Source organism: Egretta garzetta, unplaced genomic scaffold (genome assembly GCF_000687185.1).
Source record: "Egretta garzetta isolate BGI_Z169 unplaced genomic scaffold, ASM68718v1 scaffold575, whole genome shotgun sequence".
NCBI classification, from domain to species: domain Eukaryota; kingdom Metazoa; phylum Chordata; class Aves; order Pelecaniformes; family Ardeidae; genus Egretta; species Egretta garzetta.
Genome location: NW_009259790.1, coordinates 732,731 through 750,878, shown reverse-complemented (window position 1 = coordinate 750,878; position 18,148 = coordinate 732,731). Strand labels below are relative to the sequence as shown.

At 39.3% G+C, this 18,148-nt stretch overlaps 1 protein-coding gene across 1 annotated transcript in view; it reads right to left on the bottom strand.

The window, feature by feature from the left end:
• Positions 1-18,148, bottom strand: part of MYH11 (myosin heavy chain 11) — a 54,957-nt gene that overhangs the window by 24,765 nt on the left and 12,044 nt on the right. The window contains 7 exon segments of the mRNA XM_009639567.2: positions 27-170; positions 1,201-1,299; positions 3,398-3,461; positions 4,328-4,420; positions 6,868-6,888; positions 8,705-8,807; positions 16,421-16,448. Of these exon segments, the coding sequence (XP_009637862.1) occupies positions 27-170; positions 1,201-1,299; positions 3,398-3,461; positions 4,328-4,420; positions 6,868-6,888; positions 8,705-8,807; positions 16,421-16,448 (552 nt within the window).

The window sequence follows — 18,148 nt, the reverse complement described above, 5'->3', positions numbered from 1 at the left end:
AATACAATCTTGCTAACAATCCTCACCTATCTGTTCCTCCTCAGTAAAACCCATAATTGTCATGGCTTCCAAGGTCTCCTGGAACATCTCATCATCTTGTTGAGCAGGAATAGGCACGTGGCCATTAGATAGAAAAGTGTAATTGTTGAAGCTTTCCAGCAACAGATCATCTAAAAAGCAAAGAAGAAAAGCCTTATCTAAGTGCATCAGCTTACTGCTCTTAGTTCATGAGTTATCCCAATGATCAACAGAAGAAACCCCAGTGTTTTCACCAAAGGAAGACTCTGCTTGTATGAGGAGTTTAGGGTTTTGTGGTACACAAATATTTTCAAAATAACTTTTCATTTAGCAAGCTTGATTGTGTTAACTTTCCAGTTTTCATTACTAATTGGGGAATGTCTCTGCCCCTCTGGAATTCCCCTGGAATTTTGCAAGCTATCGACTCAAACCTGAGCCATTCGTCGCAGAATTCTTTCATTTAATGCCATGTGTAACCTACTCAGAGTTGCACTTCTCCCTGTGGGGATTTATATCAGGCAATAATAGGAATGGAACCAAGTAACAACTGTAGTGGGCTAGACCAAAAGCCTCTTCAGCCCTATACTGTGGCCAACAACAGATTCATAGGTAAAGGAGCATAAAAACCAGGGAAAATACAGACTTATCCATTGCTTTATTCATTCTTTGGCAACCAGTGAGTTAGCGAAAGATGTCGTATTTGAACCATGATATTCCAATGCATATTATATCTAATCCTTTTTTTGGATCCATTTACTTCCCAGCATTCTTAAGCTATGGGTTTCACAGTGTAATAATGTGCTGTAGGAAAGACATTCTCTTAAGTTATTTGAAAACCGCAAGCCAATGTTTTTATTGGGAACCCCAAGTTCTTTTGTGTAAAAAATAATAACTCTTCCCTATTCATCTTCTCGATATCATTCAAGATGGGATCTGAATGGGCTTACATCTCCTGCAAATTGAAACATCCTGTAAACTGTAAACAACCTGGCTCAAACAGGTGGACATCAATTGAAGTTTTCTTATAATTCACTTGGGAGAATTATTTTCTATAGCCAAAGAGCTGTTTATTTATAGAAAGGATTGAATGACATACAATTAAAGAAGTTAAGATAAATTACTTAAGTAAGCCATTGCTCAGACTGTTGAATGAGATCTAAGAATCATTAGCAAGTAACTTACTTCTCATTTGTTCAGAAGCTCCAGCAATCAAATAGTAAAAGATATGAAACGTTCGCTCATCTTTAGCCTGACGAATAGCACGGGATTTTTCAAGCAAATCTGTTTTTCAGTGTGTTAAAAAAAATCAGTAACATATTTCAGTCCTTCCTTAATTGTGCCATCAGCCTCAGAACCATCAAGAGCATTGATGAAATATTTGCCACGAGCTTGTCTAACATGAACATGCATCTAATCCTGTGGCAGGGGCTCTGATATTGGTATAATTCTCACCACAATGAGCAGACCAATTTCCTACCTCTTATTATATGGTAAATGCTGGTAATCATGGCAATGAGCACCACAATAGACATAAATGCTTCTAAAATCAGATATATAAAAGTAGCATGCACAATACAATTCACACTACTTTTACAATATGATTGTTTCAACTTAAGGTGGGGCTTCTGGAAAAAAAAGCTCTTGAGGTCAGTATTGTAGGTATAAAAGCAATAAAATCAAATTTTATTTATGGTCCATTTTTGTTACTATAAACTACTAAAAATGAAATTGGCAATAGTGTAAGTATTTTAAAATCGGTCAGTGATTCACTTTATAAGCTATAGTGCTATAGATAAAACTTCAGTTAAGACCAAAAAAATGAAACCCTGATTTTTTCTAAAGTTCACTTGTCAACATGAAAGCAGAAAGATATACTTTTTGTTGCTTGATGCTACACCCCAGAGATAAGCTCCTTCTTTATAGCTGCATCTTTCTTATTTATTGGAGCATGCACCTCCTTCTCTATGCAAAAATAAGCAATGCAGCACTAATTGCTAGCTGCATATTAATTTGTTCATTAAAACACACTATCTCATAAACATAACCAAGAGAAGAGGCAACAGTACTTGGCAAGCAAGCAAAGTCAGAATAAGCTGAATTTCTCTGAAATGCCTGCACTTTTTTCCTGAAAATACACATCGGGGTTATTGATATATAGCTCACAGCTCTGGGTGTGTCATTTGAAACAGCAGGGCCATGTTTAGCATCCAGAGCAGATAAGTTCTCTGGAAATATCTAGCAGTTGATGCTCTCTGGGGCATTAGCACTGGCAAAATACTTGCTTCACTTCAGTTGAGTGAATTTCCAGAACATGTAATTTCTGACCATGATATTGTAACAAAATATGCAGAGATCAAGCCAATTTCAGGATAAATTGTTCCTTGGTTTGACAAAGGGAGAGGTACTGTAAGGATTCTAAGACAGCTTTTCTGACCGCACCATGTTCTCTGGCTTTTCCTGTCCCTCTTATCTTTATTAATATAAAGTCTTTAGAGAGGTGGAAGGGAAAGGTATATTACTTTTATTAAAATGACCCTTCAATCCTCCAGACATGAACTAGAAAGCTGTCACACAGGCTAATCCCTTAACAAGTTATTGTCAACGCTTTTTCTTGGGATGCCTTTATCGCAGTACAACATGTATGACCTTTGCTATACCTAAACAGCAGGGGATGTGCAGCCTCAGGCTTGATCATTCAGTCTGCAAGGTCAGGAGCCTTTCTTTGCAGAAGCCAGGGTGCACAGGGCGGAGGGTGAGATCGTACTGAGCGTCTGGATTTCATCCCAACCTGCGGTCAGGGCCGGGACAAAGTGCCAAACCTGGATTTGAAAACTGGGAAGCGCTCTCCGAGTTCCTGGGTAAACTGTAGTGATGATACCAAGTATTCAGTGTTTTTTCAAAGTGCCTGTTTTGGCACCAGTAAGAAACAGTAAAGTTTCAAAACTTTTTATGCAGCTGGAATTGTAGACCACAGGGAATCGGAGTGACCCATGCAGGATCACACTGATATGAAACAAAACGACTGCATAGCTCTCAAGATTGCATGCAATCTTAACCACAAAACACATTATCGTGTTATTGGGACTCTGCTTTTAAAATCCCCAGCCGTTGCCTTAAGTATGGTGCTTCCATTTTCTGAAGCTGTATACGGGGAATAGCACGCTTTCCTGTAGCTGAGAAAACAGACCTGAAAATGTAAACATGAGAGTAAGACAAACTGAGAAGCTGGTATCAGCATAAATGGAGCCACTTCCCTCCATCTTTGTTTATACCAGCCTCAGCAATATTTGCCTTTCTTAGACATGTAATGGAGCTTGTTTATCTTACTTCCTTCTGCTCACCCTAGTTAGCTTCCAGTGCAGCTCACTGAAAAGGATACAAGTCTCTATGTTTGCTCCGACAATGTAGCCTGTCACATCAAAGTTGATGCGGATGAATTTGCCCTGTGAATGAAAAGAAGATCTGGATTGGGCTGTTCTTTCAGGTTATGCCAGATTTTCCAACATTAGTATTTAGCCTCTTTGATAAGACCTGTGCAGCATCCTCTTAAGCATAACATGCTTGTTTCCCTCCTGCTGGGACAACTTGTGGAAAAGCCTGAAAGGAAGTGAGCTTCTCCGATATTCCCTCTGCAGAAATTTGCCCCCATATTTTGTTCAGGCACTTAGAGGGAAAGGAGTCCTCCCTACAGGACCAGGGTTTGGAAGCTGGGGATATGACAACATCTGTTTTCTACTTTGATTTCCACAAGTTCAATGAGGGATCTGCATAGCTCCCTCTGCTAAGGATCATCTGCATGGATCTCTGAATTTTGCAGGGAGGAGGAGAGAGGGTCTGCAGGGAAAAGAAGCATCTGCCAGCACTCCCAGGAAATTCTAACTTGAATCTGTATGACTGTTCTTAATTTTTCCCCTGTAGTTTTTAATTGAATCTATTATCCACTCTTGCTAAATAACAGTCACAGCTTATGGGATATACACTTAGCAGTGGTGCAAAGAAAAAGAAAGTGCAGATTTTGTTTGCAGATCTGGAGGTGGATATGTCCTGGAGTAGGAATTGACTCTGGAAGGCCACACATACACTGCTGAATTGTGACAGGACAATGGTACTGTCAAGTTTGAGCTTGATCTTTAATCTTCTGTAAGGCCAAATTCCTATTTCAGAGAGGAATTCTAAACTGGTTTTAAGGGATTAGTTTTAAGATGCTCTTTAGAGAGAAGCACTGATGAGGGCCACTGTCTGTATATGGCGTTTTAAGAGACACTGTACCTCCCACTCACATAGACCCAACGAGATTTCTCCTACTTACGAATCTGGAGGAGTTGTCATTCTTCACAGTTTTGGCATTTCCAAAAGCTTCAAGAATAGGGTTTGCCTGTAGAAGCTGTTTTTCCAGCTCACCCTAAAATTCATTCAGATGCAGTTAACCCTAAACTTCACAATTAAATTAATTAAAACCAACACATGTATACTGGAGAAAAACGTGAAAGATAATTTAAGCCTCTAACTTTTTTTTTTCTGAATACTGCACTTCATGCGGATTTGTTTTCATTCTCTGTTAATCTTTGTGTTTATATATTTGTGCAGTTGACTGCTGTCCTGTATACATGACCCTTTTCCAGCACTGTTGCCTGTGACAGATCAAAGTCGATTAATCTGTTTAGCGTCATGACTGGCCTTTCTTAAAAAAAAACGGGTCATTCAATGTCAAATATATTTTTTTTCCAGTTTAATGTAATTTTTAGAAGGGATATTCTTAAAGGAACCTCTAGCATGTCTCTTTCAAGTTAGTTTATTGAGATCCTTTGCTAGCAAATGACGATGTAATTAGAATAACTTGCAGGTTATGAGGGCCACTGTCTGTACATCATTTTAATGTAATGCAGCACAAAGCTACAGAGCAGATTTCATCAAGTCTATTAATAATGATCCATGCAAGGCTATTTAGGTTAAATATGGAAATGCATTGATTTATTTCAAACTAGGATAATGAATTCTCATGCAAACACACAAACTTTGTATTATATCGTTAATTGTGATTGGTAATTGCTAATGAAACAAATCATGCAATGAAACAAGCATGCATTTAATACGCCTATTTCTAAACAAATAAATTAAGTTGAAAAAATCCTTTGCTTATGAATACAGCTTTTTTTAAAGTTTTCATTCAGCTATGTCCTTTAAGGTTGCTCACTTTCACATTTGCTCCTTGTCATCCTGTTCTTTGAGTACTACTCTGCAGTAACATGCATTTCAAATAACTCACCCTGAAAAGGAAAAAGTCCTTGATGGATAGTATGACATAATTTAAATAATTTTAATTAGAAAATAAGGCAATATTTAGGTTGAATCTAGGGGAAATGATTTGGAAAATTTGAGTGCTTCCCAATTAGTGTGCAAAACTGGTAACCTTTATCTAAATGCCATTCCTGAATGTCTTCTAATTTATATGGCAATGATGAAATCTACCTCAAAAATATAATTAAAAAGCAACAGATTGTTAACAAATGGCTAAACTTATCTGCATGGTCAGGAGACAGGAGAATGAGCACCTTCCTGAGAGCATAGATCTTTTGAGAACTAAGGCATGTATCAAGACCGCATTTTGAAAAAAAGGAAAGAAAACCCCACCAAAAATCCCCCAAAACTTACTACCTAAGAGATGAAGGAAAAGGGAAGGAAGATTTCCAAACAAGCTGATACAGGAGTCCTAGAATAAATAATGAATTCCTAAAAGTCCCTGAAGTCTCCCTGTACTGAGCAACTCTTTCCAGCTATACTCTGTAGACTTACAAACTCCACTGTAAGCATAGGGTGTTGCTGAAATCAGATGATGACGGCTAAAATAGCACCTTGTCTGCTAAACAGAGACAGATACCACCTGCCTCCAGTGAGAACTGAACTATGCCATAAACTTGGGGTATAAAACTGTGGCTCCAAATTAGCAGCATTGCATGCAGCTGGAAATCCACTGAACTCCACGGAATTGCCTATGCCAGTAATGAATTATTTTTTTTTGCAGAGAGCTTGTCCAACGAAGTACTAAATTAACTAAGGGGCAACATGTTGCCCTTTGTCATAGCCAAAGTCTGAGAGGCAGCGGTCAGAATGGGGGATGGGGTGGTAAAAGACCCCATGAAAAAAGAAGTCCCATTTGCCTGGCACAGAAACAGAAGGAATATGCCAGCAAACCTGCCTATATTCCCAAAGCATTGGTATGCTGGTACAGCACACCACAATGAGGGCCTGTAAGAAATAGCTGTAACATACCTGCAGACACACGCTGCAGTGGGAATTGCTCTGTTATGCATCATAGCAGCAAGCTAAGAACATGCTAACTTTTGTGAATGTGAACAATTCTCAACAGTTACATGAAAATGTAAAACTGAAAGCAATATCAAATGGAAAGCATGCAGCCATACAAATCAATCAAACACCGTGAGGTTTAGGAATTATTTCACAACAGTCCTAAAAAGTTCAACCTGAAGCACAGAAAGCATTTGGGTATTTTCATTCAGAAATCACGTTGCTCAATTTCAGGCTGAGTGGCTCTTTCAGGATCGTGGGAAATTTCATTCAAACTATGGCAATTTGAACACACACATATAGAAGAGAGTGATATTTGAAAGATGACCCTGCCTGTGTCAGACCTCATTCTTCACCGTGGAGCCTGACACAGTTAGGGTTGATTTGTGAGAGCATTTGGCGCTATTGTTGCTTTTTATCATATCATATCATATCATACAACATATTTCAGCAAAATCTCTCTTAAATTTTCGAGGTGCAACAATAGCATGCAGATCTACACTCAGTGCCTTAAACACACATCAAACAGTCTAAGTTACTCACGTAAGAAAAAGATGGACCTTGCTGTATTGAATAACGTGGTATAAAAAAAGTGTCAGTATCATTTCCATTACACAGACATTTTTATTGTTTTTCCTGTATTAAAATAACCAATACACAGTTTCCATGCAAATAAACCAGGAATATAAATAAAAACAATCTATTGCAGACATACCAAGAGTACAAATACCATTAACGTATATAGAGCATTTTAACTGAAGGAAAAAAACCCTGAAGCAAAGGGATGGGATTTGGATCCAGTCCCAGGTTAGTGTCCCAGGACCAGACAAGGACAGATATTTTTATGGTAAACCCCCAGTTCTTCTCTGGTGCAGCTGAGGCATTTTGCTATTCATTACTTTTTAACAACTGAAATGGCAATGTCAGTAGTCCCAGTCACTGAATTACTATTTGTTAGCATGTAATAGAACAACTTAGACTTTCTCCATGTGGTGGATATTTGCCTTCAGGTCTGTATCAGGGCCGGTTTGATCCTGAGACTCGTGTAATTCCCCAGAGGAGTCAGCAGCAGCTGCGGTTACATGCCCATTAGGAATGGCCTTGAAATCCCAAGTTAATTTTCCCCCAGCCACTGAGCAGGACTCAGTAGGAAGAAATATTTTTTTTGCATAAACATTCAACAAAGAAAAACTATGGCTTTAGTCTTGGACTCTTTCCACTAAATTTAATCACAGATTTCTAGAAAATATTACCCAAAGGGACATCTACTCCCTCCCCTGCCCCAAAGCAGAATCTGCTGTACATAAACAACAATTATTTATGGTGGAAGAGGCCCGGCTGCACACCCTGTGCTCTGGAGTCCTCTGTCTGCTGGTATACAGGGTAGGCAAGGGCAGCTGCAAGACCCAGCACCGGGTGTGGTGATGAGATTTTCACTTCATTTCCCACTACCCTACTAATTACTTATTTTGGACTCAGCCTTGCATGTGGGACACACTGAAATGTCTTCCTGAATTAAGCCTAATTTGTCATAAAAGTGAATTGTTACATTTTTTTGCAGAAGTTTTTGAGTAACATTCAAAAGGCTGGAACTGATGTAGGACCTGGAGTTGTATCATTGAAAACAGCAAAGGCAGTTGAGAGCCTCAGCCACACCAGTCATCTCTGGGAACTGAGCAGGTATAAGCTCCTATTACAGTTCAGAGTAAGAAAACAAACTTTAGTCGCTAAGGCAAGTTTATTACAAGTTTTGAAGGAACCAAGTACTTTTAAAAAATTGTGCCTCTCAAAATTATTCTGACAGAAGAGTAAAAAGTAAAGGCAAGTACAGGAACTTTTTGCTAGTCAGTAAGAAAACTTGCTTGCTAGCAAAGCCAATCAAAACTTTAGAAGTTTAAATTTTTAAATTTAAATTTTTTCGGCGAAGACACCGAGAAGAAGGGCTCCGGAGCGGAGGGTCGCGCCAGGGGACCCTTTCCTAAAAGCGGCAAATGCTGGTATTCATTCTTGTGATGCAGTTGATAATGTGTCAGTTAAAGGCTTTCCCAAACTTCTTAGTTGCCAGGGGCCAAGGGCCAAGGGTAAAATAAGGACCCAAGCCCTTGCAGGCTTCAAGGCCTTCATGCAAGGATATAAATAGGTGCTATGCATATGGAAAGCTATGAATATTTCTCTTCTAGCAAAGTACATTCTGATTTGATGCCTAAGAGGGTGTCAAACAAAAGTTTTTTTCCATAAACTCAGAGCTGTGATGTAATTGTGTACTCTTAATATGTCAAATGTTTGGCAAGCCACAGATGTTGACTTGATGTTAGCACAATCAGCTCAGTACAATCCTAATAGGCTTGAAGAAGAGTTGAATACGGAAGAGCTCACTTACAGTGATGCTGGTGTCCTTTTTGCCCTTATGTGATGAAGCAACAACAGCCAGGTACTGAATGACCTTTTTGGTATTTTCTGTCTTGCCAGCACCAGATTCACCTCTGAGAGGAAAGAAAATAGCATAAAAGAAGGTAGGTAACTAGTGGACTGTGTGATGTATTTAGTGTATAAAAACAGGACTGGAAACTGTCTGGCACAGTTAGTATTTATCCCAGAACATCATCTCTCAAAATCCACCTGACTTCAGCATGCAAAGAATGCATTATCAGAGCTATATCTCTGTCCCATTAGTATTTTGACTGGACGTTGGGCCATTTAAGGCAATTCTAAAACATGATGCATTTTTGAACGGCAGTTCATCTTGCTTTGGCAGCATCTGAACATTTATGAGAAGCAGAGCTGGCAGGCAGTCTGCTTGTATTTTAAGACCAAAAAATACAACATTAACTATGATGCAGGACAGCAGTAAGAGAAAACCTCGGCAGTAATGCAATAGTTTTCTCTTTTGAAACTCTGGCATTAAAGTAGACTAACAGCTTATATCGGTGCTGGAGAATAAGCAAATGGTCCTGCCTCATCTGAACTCCATGTTCAAATGCTCCTTGAATTCAGTGGGACCACAGCTGGGACTTCCTGAGGTGTCCCTGCTAACCAGGTAGTAAGGGACATCTCATGTGGGCACATGTCTGACCAGCAGAATTGGCAACCTGGCTGTGCTCTGTGCAGCATCCCTTGGGAAACAGGAAGGCAGTGCTAACTTTCCACCTCCCAGAGGACTTCCAGGGTTAAGTTTATTTACAACTCTTAAGCCCTCTCTTAAAGTAAAATACTGGTTTTGAAAGTACAGGTATATGGGCCAGATTTACAGTCTTTTCTCAGAAGAACATTTCCAGTCTACTTTTCCATCTCTAAGTGTCACACTACATCGTCTCATGTCTTCTAGATACCTTTGGCTCTGATGATTATATAGATAAAAACGTTTTTATACTGTCCTGTCTCAGCAACCAAAAAGGGCATTAAAGTGGGTGTGAATGTAATAAACTAATTCAAGGTAGTGCTGTGAGGAGGGCAATAGTCTAAATGTAAGTTGGACCTCTTTGTCTTTGGATTTAAATTAAAATGGATTTAAAATTAAAAAGAACAATACATTCAAAAATCCCATGGATATTTGTCAACTCTTCTGAACCTGAAACTATTAAACTGGATCCATTGAAGTTCTGCTTCTTTTCCTAATTAGGAAATATAGGAGTTAATTTTCCCTACCAAGGGATCAGTGATAAATGGACATAAAAAATATGAGTAAATGCTGGGCAGAACTTTCAAGATGGGATGACATTGATGGAAACCTTAGGAATCCAGAAACAATTCCTGCCTGAGGTACAACATGATGAGAAGTGTTTCTTCTGGCTTTTAGCGTTTTAACCAGAAATAATTGAGATGAATATGTTCCTTTTCACAAGACCTGGGTTAATTTGCACAGTTTAGAGGTTGGATTCATCTCTGCCTGGGCTTCAGTTCTAAAATATTTCCATGCTTTATTGATAAAAATTAAGTGTCCTGGGAACAATTCCAAACAAAGCACACCGATTTGAAGACATATGCATACAAAGTTTTCAAATAAATCTACCTTAAAACTTTGTTTCTTTGGAAAAAAATAAAAAGACCCAAACTTTCTTCAAACAAACCCTGGGCTTTGAACTATTCTGTTTTATTAAAGGTTATTTGTAGTTCATCACTACGTGAATTGCATCTCCTTTCTCCTAGGGCATCTGTGCCCATCATTTGGCTTTCCCCTGGATCCCTGTGAGTATTACCATATATGGCATCATTTTACTTGTAATTATCCTGCCATACTGCAATGCTTAAGTTACTTAACATTTTGTTCTGTGCTTTCATCCTTAACTCTTTGCTCCTGCACAGGCTGAGGGTTTTCCTATTTTCTGCAGATAGACTTTGAGGTTTTAACTTCCTTTTGAAGTGGACAATGAAAAGTTCAACGTGAAATGGAAAGCAGACAGGATCTCAACAGCTACAAGTAGGAAAAAAATCTCTAAGGTCAATAAGTAATGAAGAATAATGTCCATAGCTGATGAATGCATCTAATTTTTCAACACATCAGGTCATTTTTAGATGTTCATGACAATAGGCAGGTCTGATAAACAAGTATCCATTAAACTACGTTAGTAGCCCTCATAGTCTGAAGGATGCATCACAGCTGTATGACAAGGTTTAGATTTCATGTCAGTGATAAAATACCATGTGTTTGAAAACTAACTAATGAGGAGGAATGGCTAGATCAGGTTCAATGTCTCTAAACATCAAGAAGCTTACAAATGGAAAGACCCGGGAGTAGGAGAGCATGTGAATCTCTTAGTTCACTTCACAGGTGGACAAAATTCTTCCTAGAACTGTTGAGCTGCAACAGAACCGGTCATGCCAGATTTTCTTCTCTGCATCTGCCTTGAAGTACCATCATTTGTCAGGTGGCAGCAACAACTTTCATGGTGAGGTGGTATGAGGAATCCCACCTGTTTTAAAATCTACATGCTCTCTCGAGCTCAGTGACTGAATTTTTAAAGATGGGTCTTTTTCTTGTAAGCATCTTTCAGTGGTTTTGGCATGGACCATACACAATGGAGTTCCTCCCAGGAGGCATCTGCTCCTCTTCTGAGTGCCCATTTTCCTACGTCTTTATGTTCCAAAGTAGGAGTTTACCATATAAATGCTGTTACCAGTGTCCTAATCATGATCTTTTGGGAGTAGACTGATCATTTGTTTAATTGAAGCATCTCAAATCATCCCTGTTGCCTTCCATACAGAGAGGCAGCACCTTTACTGCCAGTGCTGTTCTTTGCACCCAGCTCAGATGGGCAACACAAAAAAACAGATCACAAGCGGGTCCCGTTGTACAGTTCTGATCAGCCCAACAGCAGTACCTCATCTACTTCCCATACATGTTTTCCTCCTAAGAAACTCCTTGGCCTTCTCAGGTCGAAAGGGTCCACTAGGCTTACAGGCTTGCTCTGTTAAAAACACCACTGTCACATTGTGTGGCATAGTTTAAATTTATTCTTCCCTCATTTCTTGCCAGGCATTGTTTTAGGAACTCAGTACAGGATTTAAAGCACATAAGCTCACATACAGTACTCTGCTATAAGAGTTTTTGCACCACATGAGCTACTAAATTCTCCATGACTCCATTACCTTCACCTTAAATGAAAATTATTCTAGTTAGAGTAGGTTTCCAAATTGGGACAAGGTGAGACTAGCAAATTGAGTTTACTATTGTGGGGTGAGCCTGTGGTGTAGCTAGGACTCTTGTACATTTGGATATAACTGGGAAAAAATCAGTTTTAAAACTATTTTTTTCTTGAAAATTTGAAAGCTTTTTATATTAATAATATAAGACTTAGCTTAATTCCACTTTTGGAAACATCTAAAAAGTAACAGCAGAATTTATTTTCAGCATTTGTTTCAGTAAGCAGTGAACCACAAAAATTGGCCATTCACACATCTCTTAATCTGGCTATGCTGGCACTGCGGGAAGCCTCCGTGCACAGAGCAGTCAATGAGGTGCTCTAAATCACATTAGGGCTTGGCAGGCTTCATCCTGCACTATGAGATGTGCAAAGATAATGAAAATCTTTGTCCTAGACCAGCTGTACCCTCCTAGAGACCTGGCTCAGAAGCCAGCCCACTGATCGTACTAGTTTACTTACTAAAAAATTCCCCAAAGAGATGGAGCTGGTTCAACACCAAGCTCCACCCTTGGTCTAAAGCTACAAAAGATAGCTGTGTGGGAGAAGGGCCAGGCAGCAATGCTTGCCAGCTCCAGCCTTTGAGGTTTAGTGAGCTGGGAAAGAGAAGAGTTTAGCTCTCTCGTGTAGTCTTTTGACTAATGGGGCTTTGCAGTTTCGAGGATGTTCTGGATTACTCTGCTTCTCGACATGTGTCAGGGGAGAAGGTGGGCTGAGGTCCCAGGGCTGGGTGAGGCTCTGGAGAGTTTGCCCAAAAAGAGAGAGGGGAGGAAGGGGAAAAGGGCGCGATGGCTATCGCCTCATGCAGTATTTTGTCTGTTGCTGTAATGATTTAAGTGGAAAGAGCACCCTGCTACCATATGTTTTGAAAGAAGCTCTTCAAACTAAAAGCATGTATAAAGAAAATTTAAAAGGTAACAAAACCCTATTTGATTATAAAATGTTTAACAAGCATTTGTTTTCACAGTCTTTACATTACCCCCAACATTCAGAATTTTGATCAGAATTTTTCTCATTCATTTAAGGTGGTTTCTTGTTTAACTGAAGCTTGTACACAGTCCTTTTAGCCACATCGGCTTTCTAGAAATTATTCTACCCACTCTTTTCAGGAAGTGGCTAAAATATGATAATCCCAGGATCAGACAGGTTTAAGGGGAGATCTTAAAATACTCATGTGTGTTAGCTATGCAAATAAGCACCTGTGGATTTTTTAGTAAAAAACCTTTTGAAAACTCCAGTAGGATCCACTTGTATCTGTAAAAATTGAACCACTTAAAGGCCAGAAGTCTCTTTCGAGGGCTGGTGCCTTTACTTACAGCTGGAAGAAGTTTGAAAAGTCACAAGCCTGTTCACTGGCCACTGCTTAGTCCATAGGCACGCTCAGTTGCTGATACAGCAAGGTTGCTCAGCTCTCTGAGTAACTGGACAGATTTCTTTGGATTTTTCCTTCAGCAATATCTAATGTGCTGGTCAACACAGACCAGCATGGTCTTTGCAAGAGTGAATACAGAATATTGCATGGCAAACTCCAGTGTCAAAGAAGAGAGACTGCAGTGGGGGATGCCTAAGCGCAGGCAGGAATTTCAGGGAATCCCAATAGCCAGGCAGTGGTGGAGGCTGCCCAGAACCACAAGGCTGGAAAATTCTTAACTGTCTTAATTTTCAGACACATAAAACAATAAGATTTCATGCCCTTAGTGCAGTATTATGATCTTTATATTTATTATATATGTTATGTTATGTTATGCTATGTTATGTTATGTTAAATAATGCAGCCACAGACATATTAGTAAGCACAGCCATGGTATAAAGTTTCTTATGTTCCAGAGAGGCAGCTTGTAAATGTGCGTGATAGGATGTGGAATTTTAAGGCTGACTATAAAGTGGCAGAGAGCAACTGGCAGGGAATGACATGAGAGGGTGTTCAGTGATGGGAAAGAGCTAACAGTAGAAAGGATGTGTGCATGGAGGAGAGAAGATGAAAGGCAGTATGTATGTAGTTAATAAGAAAATGTAGAGGAAACAATGAAATCTAGGAAAAGCAGGAATTCTGAGGAAGCATTAGAACTTATGAGCATTAGACACAGATGGAGCATTTTAAACATACAGTTAATCACACAAAAGGTAGGGATTGGAAAAGAATGCAAACAATACTTAACCACATGAGAGTAAGTTCAGTGAGCTGAGGGTGAAGTCCTGAGAATGGGTATATTTATACTCAGAAACATGGAATCACTCCTTGTTCGAAGATCTATGCCCCTGCCTATGCCCCAGCTGCATGTCAGATGAGTCCCAGGTACTCAGCATCCCTCCAGGCCTTTGGTTTCCAAGTGACCTCCCCTAACAATGGAGTAACTCTGCAGAAGCAGTACAAAACACACGGCACCAGAGTACTTAAAAACAAAGTGCACAATTTCTGCTTGCATTTTGTCACCAGTATTTTTTTCTGCTGAATTCCCATAAGGTAAATAGCAAAAAGTGGGAGATGGGTAGCAATAAGCGGAAGAATGCAAGAGTCTACATTGCAACATCACAACATCAATAAACATAAGCGGGTTTTTGGTAGCATCCATAAGTACTTGTATGTGAATCCTTAGAGCTACATTTTTTACAATTTAGGTACCAGGCCTTGGAATGTTTGCGTCTATAGGTATTTAAAGAAAACATCCCAGCCAATCAATTCCATGAAGTCTTCGGTTATTGTTACATATTTTAGGCAAAAAGATTATTTCTTAGAATTTTTAGCAATTCTATAAAGTAATGCAAATTACTTCCACTTGACAGTTGCTCAGCTGAAATCCAAGTGAACTTTCTTCTTTCTGTACAGCCAAATAAGGCCAGGAAGGATGATAAGCCAGTAGTGGTTCAAGTTGTGTACATTGGTTTTAGCTTGACTAATCTTTTTAGTTTAAAAGACATGTGTAAGTACTCTTTTAAGCTATGGGTCATGATGGCCATCCAACATACAGCCATTATTCTAAATGTCTCAACGAATCATTTATTGTGGCTGTTTTCAAAATGGGAAAGACATTTCATTCTCTCTATTTTATGTATTACTGGTGTGAAACACTTATGTTTCAGCTTAGCAAAGCTGTCAGAAGTGGATCCTTTAATGGATTTTCATGAGGCATAGATTTGCAAAAGAAAGCCCCTTTCTTAAAAACTCTAATATTCCAAAGTTAAAAGAAGATCTGAAGCTTTACTAATGGAAAAATAAACTAAAGTACAGGAATAGAAGGAGGAAATGCATATAATAAATTAGTCTTTATTACCATGACATGTTTCTTCCTGGGAAAAGTGATGGTCAATTTTTATGTCATCACTGCATCAATTTTAGATTTCTTTTTGGTATTAATGCATTTTTTGAGAGATTCTTGATTGATATATTTGCATGTAATGAAATCTTATTAAAACAGAGGTCAGAGCTATGCTAGCCCTTACGGTACCGGATGTGGTATATCATTTTTACTTTTTCTTAGGTGATATTTTTTTTTCCAGTTAGCAGTGGCACTCACAAGTAACTGTATGGCTGGTGATCAGTAACAGCACTTTTTAAAAACTGTAGTATAAATACATAGTCAGTCAATCAGTAGCCACATTTTGACAGATAACCTAAAACCAGTTCAGTCTGTAGAGTAGTAAGTTGTGCACAACTAAGCTTAATGCAATAACATCACTGCCTGACCCATGGTACAACACCTGAACCCCCCATGCTGGTGCTATCTACCTGTACACTGGCAGGTCAAAACTCCAGGAGGAGGCTGTCAGCAAACCGTGTCGCAGAAAAATCACATCATTGTTCAAAACAGGGCTGACTCAGCAAGTATTCCACTATTGCCTAAACCGATTACGTAGAGACTGCAGAAAGTTTCAACCCACATGGTGCTGCCGAGCCCTCTTGGCCAACACGCCCCTGCGATTGCACTGGCTCCAGGGGTGGCCACTGCCAGCAGGGAGGTACCAAGCCTTCCCTGTTCTAGTTATAGTATATGCAAACAGCACAGAACAACTGCATGAACACAAAAGATTGCACTTTTCTACAATGACAACTGAATTAGGAAGTTACGGTGAGTTACCAACAGCTAAAAATGAAAAGTAGTTCAGTAAATATCTGGGATGCTTTGTGTTCCTCACTTTTCTCAGTTCCTCAGTTTCCCCTAGGAAGCTCTTAAAATCCCTTGTTCTCTCTACACATACAGTTTTACAACCGCACTCCCCGATCGTTCATTGTAAACTCTTAAATGTCTGAATTCAGGAAGTCATTTTAAAGAAATAAGTTTGTGCATTAAAGGCTTCCTATGGCACTGATACCTGCTTTTTATTTTATCAGCTACTGCGACTAGAGTTCAACCTTACTGAAGGTGAGGAGAATATGTCAGTTTCATCAGAATTTGAATAAATTTTTGAATAAAGACATTGTAATATTGAGATATACTAAAATAGACTGGTTTACTTACGTGCACAGGATAGACTGGTCTTCTCGATCTGTGAATAAAGAAAAAAATCCATTAATTAGGGAAAATGGCTATGTCTTGACAGAAGCACTTATAAGGATTTACATTGAACATTCTAGACCTTCCAAAATCTGGCAATCCATAATTAGTCAAAAGTACTGGGTTCACATCTTATTTAATTTGCCCTTCCATTTAAATAAGCATCTCTAATGGAAATACTTTGTACAAAAAATGAACAAAAGGTTAAGAGTTCAGAAATATTTTTTGTAAATTCCATTAGAGATGAACTGTAATGAGGACAGCAAAAAGATCAGGCTCTCTATAAGAAGATTATAATTGAAAATTTCAAACCTGAAACTCAGGTTTTTACTATGCTTATGAAGTATGGCTAGAAGCCCACTTGAGACAAAGTCTGGACAGATAAGGCATCAAAACCTAAAATGTTTTAAGCTGGTCATGCAAAGTTTTAAATTGTGAAAGCAGAGCAGTTCAAATACTGGAATGATGTGTTCTCTATTTCATTTCAGACTGAGGGAAAACTTTTATCAAGAGGACAAGTAATTTCTCTGAGATATCCTCCAAAAACAGTAAGATAAAACAAGATGCTTCACGTATTTTACAAGAGCATGTCAACGAGTATGTAAGTATTCTTCATGCTTTTTACTATGAACAGAACCATGAACCACATTGTGGATCAAATTTTATAAAAAGGTTGAGCAAAATCTCCATTTCTGCTACGTGAGGCATGTAAGAGGTTACTGTGCAGCAAGTCCAGTATGCTGTAATGCTGCAGCAAGGTTTAGGATTACATCCTAGCTCCATAACCTGCTCTTGCAGCATTCCTCCCTGCTTTTGATTTTAGGGTCGGAGTTTCTCTTTACCTTCAGAACTTTTACACAGAATTGTCTACCTAAAGGCTGATGTCAAGCTAAGTTCTCTAGGCTGTGATAGACAAAGAACACACACTGAGGTTTCATAATGTGCTCCACAATGCTAAACTATTTTGTAAAGCTCCACTGAAGCAAGACTGCCAGAAAAGTCTGTGGTAATGGGAGGCTTTACAATGTGTCCCCTATGTAAAGATGCATGACTAGCATGTTTGCTGTGATCAGTTCCAAAGTAGAACAATTTTTTCTCACTGTGGGAATGGTCAAATGTTGGGACAGATTGCCCAGAGAGGTGAGGTATCTCCACCCTTGGAGCTGTTTGGAAGAAGTTGCCCAGAGAGGTAGTGGAGGCCCCATCCCTGGAAACATTCAAGACCAGGTTGGACGGGGCTCTGAGCAACCTGATCTAGTTAATGGTGTCCTTGCTCACTGCAGGGGGGTTGGACTAGATGACCTCTAGGGGTCCCTTCCAACCCAAAACATTCTATGATTCTATGATTCTATAAAGACTTGGATAAGGCTCTGAGCACCCTGCCCTAGCGTTGAAGTTGGCCCTTCTTTGAGTGGGGCTGTCACAGGCTGCCTTGTACAGACTGTAGAAAACCCTTCTGATTTAGGAAAATAAGGCATGTCAAATAGTTTTTTGAAAAGTATGCATAGTTTACAAATCTGAGAATTGAGGCAGAAGCAAGTGTTTCTGTATGGTTTGGCATTATTTATCAGATGCAGAGCTAGCATTAGCCCAGTGGAGCCTCTGGTCAGAGGTTAAGATACGAACTCCTTCCTCCTTTTATTCAGTGTGTGAGGTGACTTGCAGGGCTACCTATGTGATTGCTTGCCCCTA